The sequence below is a fragment of the Silene latifolia genome, chromosome 5, assembly GCF_048544455.1.
Source record: "Silene latifolia isolate original U9 population chromosome 5, ASM4854445v1, whole genome shotgun sequence".
Taxonomy (NCBI): domain Eukaryota; kingdom Viridiplantae; phylum Streptophyta; class Magnoliopsida; order Caryophyllales; family Caryophyllaceae; genus Silene; species Silene latifolia.
The window spans coordinates 6,238,631-6,254,081 of NC_133530.1; the positions used below are offsets into that span (position 1 = coordinate 6,238,631).

The 15,451-nt window shown below is 35.4% G+C and overlaps 1 protein-coding gene across 1 annotated transcript; it reads left to right on the top strand.

Moving 5' to 3' along the window:
• The first annotated feature begins 7,926 nt into the window (after positions 1 to 7,926).
• On the top strand, positions 7,927 to 12,371 carry LOC141654729 (suppressor of disruption of TFIIS-like). The gene is made up of 9 exons (XM_074461845.1): positions 7,927 to 8,009; positions 8,157 to 8,240; positions 9,205 to 9,270; positions 9,363 to 9,460; positions 9,609 to 9,646; positions 10,625 to 10,715; positions 10,913 to 11,194; positions 11,418 to 11,483; positions 12,026 to 12,371. Exons 2-9 carry the CDS (start codon positions 8,171 to 8,173, stop codon positions 12,206 to 12,208), a joined length of 894 nt encoding a protein of 297 aa, XP_074317946.1. The 5' UTR covers positions 7,927 to 8,009; positions 8,157 to 8,170; the 3' UTR covers positions 12,209 to 12,371.
• Positions 12,372 to 15,451: the final 3,080 nt, after the last annotated feature.

Genomic DNA, 15,451 nt, shown 5'->3' on the forward strand with positions numbered 1-15,451 from the left:
TATGCTGCGGGTTTGTGGGGTCGGGGATGGTGCGGCGGTATTGAAGTGGGCCGATATGGCTGTGGTGGACGTTGCTGGTGGGTGGTGGTGGTTGTATGTGGTGGTTTTTTGGTGGTTTTGGAGTGAGTAATTTGAGTAGTTTGACAAGGGTATAATGGTCATTCATGTCCATGATTGAGTAAATCATGTCCATGAATGAGCATGACCCTAAGAATATACTCATTGAAAACATAATAATGTAATGAAAGAAAATTTTATTTATTACCTTATTTAGTTAGATGCTTTTTGGAGGGAAAACTAAGAGAATTTTTATTCTCTTATTAGTAGTAGGGGGGATTGTTCGTCGTTTATTAAGTCAACTGTTTGTAAATTAGAAAGAAGAAACAAGTGAGTTACACTCCTAATTACTTGTAAATGTCACTGATTTCGTCCAATTAGAAAGAAGCAACAAGTTGACTTAATGTATGTATTGTTCGTCGTTGATTAATCAACTGTTTTGTAAATTAGAAAGAAGAAACAAGTTGACTTAATGTATGTATTGTTCGTCGTTGTTTTTCTTTTCTTTTTTTGACAGCAGAAAAAATAAGTTCCTTACGCAGTACCTACCTGACTCTTGAAGTCGAATTTTATTAATACATTATTAGGATAAGAAATTAAACTACAGATGAGGTTGACAACGAATATTAATACTCCGAGTATGTTGAGAGAATGGTAACCGAAAGTCTGATCTTCTTATTAGAATAAGCCAACTATATATAATACAAGAGTTTCCTTAATATTCGGGATATTCCCCTATCAATATAAGGCATATTCCTAAACAAGATAATATGATTACGATCCTATTGCTAAATACAATATTACATCTAATACCCCCTCAAGCTGGAGCATGGAGATCAAGAATGCCCAGCTTGCGAAGAAGATAATTAAATTGAGTAACACCCAAAGCTTTAGTAAAAAGATCAACAATTTGCTCAGTCGTAGGAACATGAGATGGCGAAACCAGTCCTTCCGTAACAGCATCACGCACAAAATGGCAATCAATTTCAATGTGTTTTGTTCTCTCGTGAAAAACGGGGTTCTGGGAAAGGTGAAGAGCCGACTGGCTATCAGAGAATAGACGCAGAGGGGAAGATAAAGTCACGTCCAAGCTCACACAAGAAGACCCCGAAGCCATTTTAGCTCACATACAACACAAGCCACGGAGCGATATTCGGCATCAGCTGAAGAAAGGGAGACCGTATGTTGCTTTTTAGTCTTCCAGGAGACGGGAGAACCACCCAGAAAAACAAACCACCATGTGACCGAGCGACGACGTGTGAAGGGACAAGTACCCCAATCAGAATGACACCAACCAGACACAGTAAAATTACTGTCACATCGTAATAAAATGCCTTGACCTGGACTCCCCTTAAGATATTGAACCACACATAAGGCAGCCTCCAAATGTGCCTCACGCGGCTGAGTAAGAAATTGAGATAAAATGTGAACAACATAAGACAATTCAGGACGAGTGACAACATGATATACTAAACGGCCAACAAGTCGTGGATAGCATTCCGGATCAGAAATAGGCGGACAGGTATCATTACTAAGCTGATGATTCTGCTCAATAGGTGTCACTGTTGGCTTTGCACCTAATAAACCGGTTTCAGTTATAATATCGAGGGCATATTTGCGCTGACTAAGGTAAATACCCTCAGCGCGCGACTTCTAGGCCTAAGAATAATTCATAGGACCCAAATCTTTCATGTGAAAACAACGACTTAAATAATCCTTAAATGTAGCGATAGCTTGCGAATCATTATCCGCAATAACAAGATCGTCAACATAAACTAGAACATGTAGACGTACCTCATCACGCGAGTAAGTAAAAAGGGAATAATCAGAGTAAGATTGATGAAACCCGTAATCACGTAAGGCTCCCGCAAGCTTGGCAAACCAACAACGAGGAGCTTGTCGTAGGCCATATAATGATTTTTTAAGCCTACAAACCTTGTCCTCGTGACCGATGAACCTGGGAAGTTTCATATAAACTTCTTCAGCTAAGTCTCCATGTAAAAACGCATTGTGCACATCCATTTGGTGCAATTCCACTTTTTACAGGTTGCTTGACTAAAAATGTTCGTATGGTCACCATCTTGACCACAGGCGTAAAAGTTTCGCCATAGTCCAACCCTTCGACTTGGTGATTACCAAATGCAACGAGGCGAGCCTTGAGTCTTCCAATGGAACCATCCGACTTATATTTAATTTTGTATACCCACCTGCAACCAAAAGCCTTTTTGCGGAAGGAAGTGTGCATAGCTCCCATGTACCGTTATTCCCAAGAGCATTAATCTTATCTTGCATTGCACGACACCACGCGTCATCATGTATTGCAAACTTAAATGACGGTGGCTCAACTTGTCCTGTAATATTTGCAAAAAAAACTTACGTGTCGATCGAAAAATTATCGCAATTAACGTAATTAGCTAAAGTATAAGGAGTACCGAGGCGATGAGGGCGGACTCGGTGAGCTAGAGGGAGATGGACTCTTAGTAGTGTCAAGCACATAACCGCGCAATCGGGAGTTTTGAAATTTTATCCTGGCCGAAGATCAGGCGCCATGGATTCGAGAGGCGTGGCATCGAAACATCGCGGAGGAAGAAGGTTGTTCAATGTTGGCAGCAGTAGTGAAAGGCGAGGAGAGCGTAGAATCAGAAGAAGCAGTAGTAGGAGAAGGCGTGGTGGCTGCTCCCGTACTACCAGGATCCCCATCGTCATAAGGACAGAACCCATCTTCGAGGGTACCGTAACCAAGAGAATTAGACGCACGCAGAATTAACTGTAGTGGCAAAGACAAATGGAAAAATATCCTCATAGAAGATAACATCACGGGAAACAATCAGTTGCCCGGTCTCAATATTGTAAACCTTCCACCGCTTCTTATTATGTGGATAACCCAAAAAACCACACTTACGGCTTCGTTGTTCAAATTTGTTACCTCGAGTCTTTTGGTTGTGAACAAAGCATAGACACCCAAAAACCCGTAAATTCTTGTAGGAAGGGGTAATATCCAACAAAGTCTCATAGGGTGTCTTATTATGAAGAAGAGCAGACGGTGTGCGATTTATCAAATAAGCAGCAATAAAAATACATTCGCCCCAAAACGTTTTAGGAAGATGAGCCTGAAAACGTAAAACGCGAGAAACATTGAGTATGTGACGATGCTTACGTTTGACATGCCCATTTTGTTGTGGCGTACCGACGCAAGATGTCTAAAATGAATCCCATGCTTGAAAAAATACCCTGCCATGTTATTAAACTCATTCCCATTATCACTAAGGACGGTCTTCACATTTTTAGAAAATTGCGTTTTAACCATATTCAGAAAATTCATAAACATGTCTGTAACTTCTGTTTTATCAAGTAATAAATAAACCCACACAGAACGAGAACAATCATCGACAATAGTTAAAAAGTATTTAGCATCACAAGATGAGGAAATACGGTACGGGACCCCATAAGTCACAATGTATTAAATCAAAAACTTCGGTAGCAATATTGTCACTCAAATCAAAATTATGACGATGTTGTTTCTCAAGATGGCACACATCGCACACCGAGCCTTTATTCAAACTATTAGAACGATCTAAATTAAGGAATTTAACAACTTTATCACGCGGATGTCCAAGCCGACGATGCCACAAATCGTATGTCCCTCCCACTCCTACTGTATGCACCAGCGAAAACTGTTCACCCGAATGAAGAAAATAGAGTCCAACTCGATGCTCACCGCTTACTCCAATCATCGTCCTCGAGCAACGGTCCTGTATAAGACGAGAATCTTTAGCAAATTGCACAATGTAATCGTTATCAATAGTTAATTGGGACACAGAAATTAAGCTACATGTCAGGCTCAGAACAAATTAAACCCGACGTAGAGTAATATGTTGATTAACGCGTATGGTGCTATGCATGATAGTAGCCATGACACGCTGCCCATTTGGCAGTCCAAAAGGCCGCGGTGCTATCTCGATATATTCCCCGAAAATTGATAAATCACCTGTAACATGATTAGAAGCGGCAGTATCAATTATCCAAGTACATATACCAGATAGCCGTCCAGAGGAAGCGAGAGAGTGAGTATTAATAGGCGGATTCAAGCCCACACTTGCACCAGTCACGACATTAGCATGGACCACCTGTTCACCTGACCCTTTCGTCCCCTGACGCGAACCGCATGCCCCTGTACTTGTCCGTTTTCCACGGTGAAGCTCAGCCAAGGTACGAGGCCGATCGCCCCACCAATCTGGGAATCTGGTTTGCTTAATAAAACATCAATTAAGATCATGGCTGTGTATAGTACAATGAGAACAATATAATTTGTGGTGCTCAAGTTTTTCCTTTTCACGAATAGCTTTCCAATTAGCAGAAGTACGGGACATTCCGGGTACTGCAAATGCAACAACATCATGGCTAACCGGTGGCGTTGAGGCCTCCCCAAAGAGACGTTCGGCTTGCAACGCCGCGTGGTAACCACGTTTAAGGGTAGGAAGAGGATCAAGTTGAAACTGTTGAGTTCGAAGAGTACCATATAGCATGCTATCAAGACCCATGAGAAATTGATGAAGGCGTTCATTGTCAAGGCGTTTAATCCCTGAGAAGCGATTTCACATTTACAAAGCCCATACTTACACACGAATGGAGGTTCATGAACAGCAAGAGCGTTCCATAAGGACTTTAATTTGCCATAATAGGTAGTGACGGACATACCTTTAGCATGTTTGCAATTACAAAATTCGGTTTTTAAAGCATGGATCGAAGTGCCGTCAACCACCGCGAATCGTTCCTCCAAATCCTTCCATAATATGGCGGCATCTTCAACATACGGGACGCTTTCAAGAAGAGACGGAGCAATTGTCTTCGGCGATCGACTTTTACTCAAATCCTCACTTGTAGGCCAAATCTTGGCTCACTCACTAGCCAATTAGTCTCACTATAAACGGATATATTCATCTAAAGTGGAAGACGGGTCAAATATGCTTAAAGTTGTGATATTTTGTGGCCCCACCATGCAACTTGTTGCTTGTCTTATGCTTAGAGTGGGTGGATATTTGACCCGTCTATAACTATAGACGGATATCTCTCGTGTATTGTGAGAATTTGTGCCCACTAGGTTGTTTTCTTCCTAATCCATCCGGGTTGCATTTCATGGAAGGATAGTAAATTAGCAATAGGGTATATTTAGGGTGTTACCCTAAGCGCACATGTACAGATTAATAACTTATACTTCCTCCGTTTTCATATGATCTACCCATAATTTTAATAAAATGGGTAGATCATATGAAAACGGAGGAACTACTATACTTATATCGTAAGATGCACAAGAGTACAAGACATAAAAAGAAAAAATATATTCTTAATAATGATGCTAAAAATGAGTTTCTACTTAAATATCTCATGAGAATATATCTTATGAAGATTTCCACATTTAGGTTATCAATGTGTGTCCTAAGAAATATCGGTTTTATAATCCCATTGAAGTGAATTTATGTATTTGGATTTTTGCCTTAAGAAAATTGAATTTACTAAAATAAGTTATGCTAATATATGGAAAAGTGTATGGAATTCACCTAAACGGAGAGGTAACTAAAAATAGAAAAGTGAACAATAATTTCGTTTTTGCGCTAAATCAACAAGGATAAAAAAGTAATTTGTCAATGATGTTAATTAGGATGAATTTATCAAAGGGGAATTCCCAATGCATGGCGGATCTTGAAGTAAACGGTAAAGGGGGCTGAGGTTTAAACTACTAACTTCGTGGGTGATAGTTTATCCCGGCATAACTAAGGTTCTCCACTAGGAATTCCCTAGTCGTTCTTCCAACAGTCCAACTCATTTACGAAAAAGAAAGTGTAGAAAATGATGCAGGGGTGGTGTCTAGTGTTAAAACTTGGGTGAAATTCCCAGGAAATCCACGTTTAAACCTCTCTAAGAGCAAAATTTTGTGGAGCATTCTTGGCCTGAGTCCATGCTTTATAGACTTCTTCGAGCTTGTCACACTCGGGTGACTTACCAAGTATATATACGTGGTTTACAGGCTATCACATATACCCGAGGGTTTACCCAGTATGCACCGAAGGGTAGCGGCTGCGATTTCCCTCGTCACCAAAAAAAAAAACGGCGGGAGAAATAAGTAGATTACATGCATAATTCAACAATGATTCATCGAGGACATGGTCTACAATTGAGTGATGTTATCATGAATCCAACGTAAATTGTATTGTGATTAGTTGTTAACTTCTTAAATAACAACTAGTATAGAGCCCGTGCAAATGCACGGTAATTTTAGATTGTCGTGTGTAGAGAACTTAATAATTAGAGCTAATAATAATATATAAATGAACTTTGAATTTTATTTTTAATTATCTACGATTGTTAGTGTGTAAAAATACTAAGAATTAAAATAGAGCGAAATTTACATTTTTACTCGCAATAAGTTTATGATTAAAAAAATAAGATTGTTAGTTTAATTACAAAAACTTATGCTTATTTTTAAGCATTTGAAGCATATAACTATTTTTGTAATTTTTGTTACAATATACAGAGTAACAATTTAAATAGAGTAAAAAATTTAAAGATTAGAAAAGTGAAAGACACACATTGACTTTAATAATATGAGTAAAATCTGCATACGTTTTAGATATAATATTTACGACATTTAAGATACATATATTGGACTAATGAGATAATAATGAATAAAATACATTTAGCCCAACTATAAAAGCTACCGTGTTTGATAAGTTACTATGACACATAAAGGCCATATATTAGGTCCAATACATATCTAGATAAAGTTAGGCCCAATTTCTAGCTAAAAGCATTTAGGCGGGAAAATTTTTCAGTTTTCTTATTCTTTTAGTATAAGGGGGATTATTTTAATTATTTATTTTGGGTGATGTTATCCGTTCTATCTTCCAGGGAAAATTACAATCACCCACTATTGAGAAAGACATCTATCTTGTACGACAATTTATCTATATTGTACTTTTAGATGTTCATAACTAATTAATTGTTTCCCATAGTAACTCTTTTATTTTGTTTTTTCGTACCTTTTATCATAATAAGCGTGACTATTTTACCTTTGATTCACTGTAAACATAATTTCAATTACACCACTTTAATTTCTATAACTGGTATATATATGTATCTATTTTACAACTTTTGGTACAACTTTTATTTAAATAGTGATACCGTCTCTTAGTAGATTTAAGAGATCCCTACAATTTGTCGATTCACATTTATTAAGAAAAAAATAGCTGTTGTTTTTTTTTTTTTTTCCTACAAGGCCGTGTAATGGAAAAGTAATGTAAACGGACCTATTAAAACAAGTAATGTGATCCATTTAATAAGAAATTTACAAATTTTTGTACATCCATCAAAAGCTTAAGACAGCTCAAGTAGTAAGAATAAGATAAAAACGGAATGCATGAAGAAAAACAAAAGATTTGTATACGCTCAAGTAATATGATATTTGACTCGTTTTATAATGTAAATCAAATTAGTCATTTAAAAGATCGTTGTACAAACTTCTTGTATAACACCGTCTTACCCAAGAATTTGTAAGTTTATAACCAAGTGGTGTTAGTCCAGTGGTAGCCGGGTTAAACCTTGAAGCTTGCAGAAGTACAGGAGTTGAGAGGTCCCGGGTTCGACTACCAGCTGGGGCGATGATCACTTACACATAGCCCCCGGGGGTGGCTTACATGGTCCATGTGGTGGTGCGGGAATGCATGGACCCGGGGGGATTCAACCCCTCGTCATCAAAAAAAAAAAAAAAAAAAAAAAGAATTTGTAAGTTTAAAGGAAAAAACAATGGGAGCAACGACATTTTTGCACAGTATAAAGAGAGTAGCATGGTTCATGGAATATTCACAAAATTCTCTTTTCTCCCTCCAAAACTCAAATATTTTCCTAGTGTTTTCACAACGCATTTGCTTCTCCCTTTGCTTAAGTTTCGATATCTGGTACGTTACTTTGCATCCATTTTGTTGATCGAATCCTAAACGAAAATTTTACGACAAAAAAATAGCGATATATTATATTATATTTATTACAGTAGTATTTATTTATATTGATGAAGTTTTAAGAATTTTGTATGGTTTATTAAACAGTTTTATTGTTACAAATGGAGCAAGTATTATTTGATCAAGGAAGCAAACATGCGTTGAGTTACAATTATGATTGCCTATTGTTTGGTAAACATTTTCTGCATTGTAATTTTCAATCTTATTTTTAGCATATTTAATGTTCCAATTTGTTAGGTTATTGTGGATCGAAAAGTATGCATGTCTACGAAAAACATGAAATGCCATATTAAAGTGTTTTGGTGAATTGTTATAGATACGTAATTAATTGAAGCGGTTTTTCAGGTGTGATATATATCCCATTTTACCTAAAGAGATTCATTGATAAGCTCGAATAATCTTAAAAGGTTATATTATTAAATAATACAGTCGGCATTTTTAAACATAAAGTCAACCTTTTTAAACATAAAGTCAACCTCCTCCGATCTCATACAAGTTACTACAACACAAAGGTATCGACTTATCGTACCAAACAATTGTGTAAAACGGTATTATAAGAATATACGGTAAAACGGATTAGTATTTTTAATTACTTTTGCACTAATTAATATGGATCATGATTTCTTGATGGTTGTAATCCCGTATACACTACAGTAAATTAAATTAAACCTACATCCGAAAAACATGCATATTTCAAGTATATGTAGTTTTACTATATGTCTTGGAGAAAAAGGAACATACAGCGGAGGTATTACCTCCAACTTTTTTGTTTTTGAGCATATATCTATATTTTTTGAGCTTATTTCCACAAACTTTATTTGTTTTTGAGTATATGTACGTTTTTTTTGAGCTTATTAAATTTATAAGTTAGATTTTAATTTTTTTCCGTCAAAACTCAAATTTTACTAAACTTATATGTAATGTTTTTGAGTATTATTGCAATTTTTTAGAGTTTAATGTTTAAGTAAATAAACTCAAAAAATTTATATTAAAACTCAAAAATTTTAAAACAAAGCTCAAAAAAATTATTATAATGCTCAGAAACTATGAATTGGTGGTAATACATCAGATGTATAATGCACTTACTGTATATCTTGGTAATTATTCAAATTTTCGATTTTATGTATAATTTCAGATCTTGATGATACCCTTTATCCATATAGCTCTGGCATTGCTGCTCATTGCATGAAACACATTCAAGGTACACTACTTCTACTTCTACTTCTATTTCTAATTTTTAAGTAATAATGCATTTAGTATTTTGTTTAAAACATTATTTCCCTATTTTTGTAGAATACATGATTCACCAACTTGGGATAGAAGAGAGTAAAGTTCCGGACATGTGCTATAAATTGTACAAGTATTATGGAACTACCATGTCTGGTCTTAGGGTATGTATGGCCTCAAATCCTTTATTAATTCCAATAAACTTTGCTTTCGAAGATATATACGACGACTCTACTATGTAAATCCTAGTTAGATAATTAAGTACATTATTACGCATAATTAATGTGTTGATTTGCGTTTTTTCATCGACAGGCCATCGGTTATGAGTTGGACTATGATCACTTTCATAGGTACACACTTCTCCTTTTCTTTTACGTTTCAAATATAGTAACTAAACCGACTAAATATAATCAAACTCAGTTGTTTTTTCAACCAAGTCTCAACCTGAAATAAATCTTATATAAGTATAATTACGGACAATGATAGGGTGTGACCAGACATACACAATGAGGACCCCACATCAGGGAAAGTGAAATGTGTATATGGAGTCTACAATTCCACATTTTACATGTGAGAAGATGATGATACTGAAACTCAATATCACCAGATGACGCTAGCTAGCTTATTGGTTGTATATTGACTATCACATACATAGATTAATTAATGGGGAGTGTTAGGGCGACACCGGGTGTTACCGAATCTCGGTAACACCAAAGTAAAATAATATACTAAAATAACTAATAAAAAATTCTTTTAAAACTTTTAATCAAAAATGCAAAGGGCAAAACTGTATATTACCATTTAACAATCCATGTTCTATCGTTCCGGCGTCATTTGTCAGCAACAATGTAGCCGTCACACTAATAAATACTTTTCAAATGTTGAATTTAATCCAACAAATGTTTAGCGAAGAACTATATTACTCTTGTTTGGAAAATCAATCCAAAATGCTCACACCTATATGATGAATTTCGAACTTCAAGAACAACGTGGCTATTGCATTCTATTGTACCTTTGTTTTGGCTGCAAATTACATTCATATACATCCATTGGTGTGAAATCTTGACGGTTTGTGCATAAACGTGTATCCTCTCCCGTCGACCGGCGTTTCTCGTGGCTTTCGTAGTTTTAGGTTAATTTTGTGTTTACAAATTAATTACATTTCCACTTTTACCCCTAATTAATGAATTAATCTGTTTTTTTAGAAAAAAATTAGAAATTAAAATTATAGATTATTTTTACTAAAATACCCTCGGTGTTACTGACTTTGGGTAACACCGGGTGTCGCTATCTCATTTTCCTTAATTAATTAATTGATGATCCAACAGTTTAGTACATGGAAAGCTACCTTATGATCATTTGCTGAAACCTGATTTAGCTCTGAGAAACAAGTTGCTCAGTCTTCCTATTCAAAAAGTGGTAAGCTCATGCCTTCAAAGATCCAAGCATTTAACCACTTAATTTGTAATACTGCCATCGTCCCAATCATTTGCTTACTTTTTTTATTTTTTGTAGTATTTTTAACAAAGATAAACAAATTAATTGGGACGAACGTGAATAACTTATTAGAAGTTTAATTATGCATGTTATTAATTAACATATTACATCGTTTACAGATTTTTACTAATGCTGACAAGCGTCACACGTCCGAGGTTCTAAAAAGGCTTGAATTAGAAGATTGTTTCGAAAGTATTATTTGTTTTGAGACATTGAATCCTACTAACATCGACGGTGGAGATGAAATGAAGGCTTCTAATGATCACTCTGGAATATTCGACATTTTAGAGTATCAACCTAGTTCTGGTGTAATCCTTCCTGAAACACCCGTTGTGTGCAAACCTTTTGAATTGGCTTTTGAACAAGCCTTCAAGATAGCAAAAATCGACCCTACAAGAACGGTATAAAAATCGCACTTAACTTACTTGGTATCTCACTCTGTCTAACACAAGATAATGTTGATAATAACGTAACATGCATTATCTTGTGTTAGACATAGTGGTATACTAATAAGTAAGCTATGTTTTTATTTTGTACTCGTATTTTACATTGGCTAAGAATTTTAGTCAATCTAAAATACGATTTTGTCTAACACAAGATCGATGATGATGTTGTGGCATGCAGTTATTCTTTGATGACAGCGTTCAAAATGTGAGCATGGGCAAAAGTTTAGGTCTTCGTACTGTGCTGGTAAATTTATATATCTTGATATTTTGGAGGCGTTTTTCACCAATTAATTATCAAAATGGGTCGATTTTGAATTTATTACCTAAAATAGGTCCACGTAGGATCAGATTCATCAAATCTAGGCTGAGGAATCAAATCGCCACCTCGCTTGGCGACTTGATGTAGGGCTAAAAACAGAGCTTAATCCTCCCATTCCCTGTGTTCATCATTCAAAAATAAAATAAAAACCAAGTCGCCAGCCCCCTTGGCATTTTGTGTCCGGAAACTGCAAAACTCAGGTTTGGTTACTCTTTGGGTTAGGTCGCTGACCGACATGGCGATTTGGATCCAAGCCTAGCTTCGGTGTTGACGTGGATCCATTTTGGGTAATAAATTTCAAAATCGACCAATTTTGATAATTAATTGGTGAAAAACGCCTATTTTGGCAAAGAACTCAATATTTTGCAAGACTTTAAAAGACTACAATACAAAACAACGACCTTAGTGAAATTAAGTCTGCTTTCTAATATTTGTATTGTCATTTGTCACTTGTTTGTTTGGAACAGGTAGGAAAGTCCGAGGTTGTTCCTAGGAAAGCAGAAACCAGCATGTCGATGTCAGCCAGGCATTTCAATAAGAGTCGTTGGACTTTGAACAATAGAGAACCAGGAATGTTGGGTCATAGTCATAAAATTAGGTCGTCGCAATTCATGCCTAGTAACTTACCCTCACTCTGTCCCCATATATAGTTTACGTTTGGATCCGTATTTGTTTTACTATAAAAAGTTCGAATGTACTATATATGTATAAGGAAGGAATTATTGTGTGTCTTACTTTTATGTCATATTATGTAATTTAAATAAAAGTTATGGATTTTATATAAATGCGTCATAAGGTATTATAAATAGAGAAGGGAGGAATTCATAAAGCGATTATGTATTATTGATAGTTCGTTGTTGTGCCCAATAAGAGATCAGACATTTATATAGCATTCGAAATAACCTAAATCTCGACCTAGAATATTCTAAAGTAGGCCACTACAGATATTCATCATATCATTATAATATTATTACGATTACGGTATAATACCGTTATATTCTCCAACACAAAGACGGGATGCTTGCACATAAGATTGGATATAAGATGAAACAAATGATCTCAACTCTTACATAAGTGAGCTAGAAATCTCAATTAGACAATAACATGAGTTTTATTTCTTTATTATCACTCTCGAAAATTACTATTTTTAATATGTTGATGTTAGGACGACTTTCTTAACTATTTTTGGAAAATCGTTGTCCCAGACAACGACTTGGCTAGAAACTGGAGAAAAAAACATAACGCAATGATGAGGTACACCCATTTATTGTAATTAGTTTAAAATTAGCCTCATTTTTAAATTTGAATTTCGACAAAAAACTCATAAAATATACGCTATTATTTTTGCCAAAGTGATATACTAGGACTCAACACGATACTCCCTCCACTTCAATCAATTCTATACACTTGATTAAAATATAACTCACATGTATTTCACAAGGTTTTTCTTGTCATGGAGTACCTAATTTTTAGGGTCGTTTGCACCAAGGTACCTAATATATTTGTTTTTTTGCTCAGGAATACCTAATATTTATGTTTTGGTTGTCGCATGGTACCCAAGGCACTTTGGGGTTAAAAAAAAGTCAAATTTCGTCACTTGTAACGGAACTTTATAATTAATTGTTACTTTCCTCTTTTTTTCCCCTTCTTTTTTACATTTCCATCCAAAAAAACTAATTTACTTTAGCTTTTCTCTTATCCACCCACTTTCATCCTCCCTCCATTCTCTATAACCAATATCATTAACTTCCAATTAATATCCCCTTCCTCCCCAAACCAATCAATCATCATCAACCACCCCCAACCACAATCAATCTATCACGACTTAGGTTGATTAAGAGGAGATGATGGGTTGACTGTAAAGGTGAAGATGAAGTTGGTGGTTGTGGAGGAGTGGTGTTGATTAGGAGGTAATGCGGTTGTGGCGGGGTGGATGTTGGGTTGATTCAAAGTAAGAGGTTGTTTGAGGTGAAAGTGGAGAAGAAAAAGGGGTTAAGTTGAGTAACTGGAGATATGGATGTTGGATTGGAGGTGGATGTGGAGAAGAGGAGATTATGTTTAATGACTATTTAGTTTGAAATAAGTTATTAAAGAGGGAAATTAGAATAACTAGTTTTGTGGCTCGTGAAAATTCACCGGATATTTTGTTTCTAGTGTGATGTTTTTAGTGTTTCTAGTAATTGAAATTTTATAAAATATCAAAATGCATAGTAAAATCACCTCATGAATAATTCATGATAGAACGTGTACTAAAATTACAGACATAGAACATGTTAATATAAAGACCAAAGTCGGAAAAATTAAATAAGTTAGGTAGGTGAAGTGTGTGATTTATTCAAAGGTAAAATGATGAAAAAAAAGAACAAATACGAAAATAAAACATACCCTAGTTTTAAACCCGTGAAATTCACGGTCTGTTTTAAAATTTGTTGATATTTACACCATTTTTTTTCTTTTCATTTGTTTTTTGAAGGTTAAAGTTTCTGAACTTTAATCGTAAATATGTTGAAAATAAAATATTTACTTATTATCAAAATATTTTTTGCTGAATATTTTTTCAAAAAAAAAAAAAAATAGAAGTCGGAAAAAATGGTCAAATTAAAGTTCTATCTTGGAGACTATAATAAAGCAAATGAGAAGATACAAAAATGGAGGAAGTATTAAATAACGCGAATAACAATTTTGCAATTAATGTTGTCTTTTGTACAATAATTAGAAAATATAGGAGTCGTTTGGTTCATGTAGGAATTTAATTCATGTAGTAAGTTACAATTCACATGAATTGAGTTCCTATATGTAATTCATGGGAAATAACCTAAACTTGTTTGGTTGCCATTAAGTAATTCACATTTCCCATGAATTAAGTTCCTATATGTTGTTTGGTTGGAGCACCTTAATTCCCATGATTTTTGATAATAAATACTGTTTTATCCTTCGTAACATTAATTATTCTAAAATATAAAAAATAAATAAATGGTTTGAACAAGGGTAGAATAGTAATTCTCAAATATAAAGCATGTAGGCATTGGGAATGACCAAGAGGGGGCTAGGTAAGCCAATTCCGGAATTAAGTTTATGTAGGAAGTTTCAATTCCTCCATTTTAGTTAAAAAAAAGGCAACCAAACAAGTGGCTAAAATCCTAATTCATGGGATTTTCAAGTTTCCATCTTTTTAAGAGGCAACCAAACAACTCCATAGAATTTAAAGTTTGATCTTCCTCATTAACAAATTAAACGTTTGGTCTACATGGTATTATGTAGATTTGTTAAATTGACCAGAACCTAAATCATTTTTTCATCGTCATAAACCTTAAATCTTCACCTGCTACTGTAGATACCTCATTTCTACACCTCCCGCCAACCAGTGATGATTGGGCCGCATGTTTGATACGCGGAACGATTTTATGACAGTCCATAAGTTCATCGACAAGTGATAGCTCAAACAGTACTCGATTCAACCCCTTGTCGTCATCTACGCACCGATACGGTCGTTTTGACAGTAATTAAAGTTCATTTAGAGTCCGGGTCAAAAACCGCTTCATTTTCTAAAAACCGTTTAAATGCTGAGTCGGAATATTCCGGAATGTTCTAGAATTCTATGGATATTTATTCCTAATTAAAATTAATATTTTTCAAGTAAATATCTTCCGTATATTGTGTTTTATAGAATAAGGAAGTGTATATCTACCGAAATTCCATAATAAAACGCGGAAATCTTTCTTGCTGAGGAGGAAACCTCTGGGGAAATGACGCAGCAGGTGTTGTGCCTCTTCTCCAGCCCTCTTTTCACGCTTTTCAGAATATTTCCGTGATTTGTTTCCATATCCATGTCATTCCTACCGTATGTTTAGTATAAATAGAGACCTCCGACCTTCATATTTGGCACGTGAGTG

What these genes read in the sequence shown, in the direction of transcription:
- LOC141654729 (XM_074461845.1), top strand. Translation starts at nt 8,171, where the DNA reads ATGGAGCAAGTATTATTTGATCAAGGAAGCAAACATGCGTTGAGTTAC. An exon ending in TTATGATTGCCTATTGTTTG is followed by an intron (nt 8,241 to 9,204) that starts GTAAACATTTTC and finishes GTATAATTTCAG; the next exon opens with ATCTTGATGATACCCTTTAT. An exon ending in TAGGTCTTCGTACTGTGCTG is followed by an intron (nt 11,484 to 12,025) that starts GTAAATTTATAT and finishes TGTTTGGAACAG; the next exon opens with GTAGGAAAGTCCGAGGTTGT.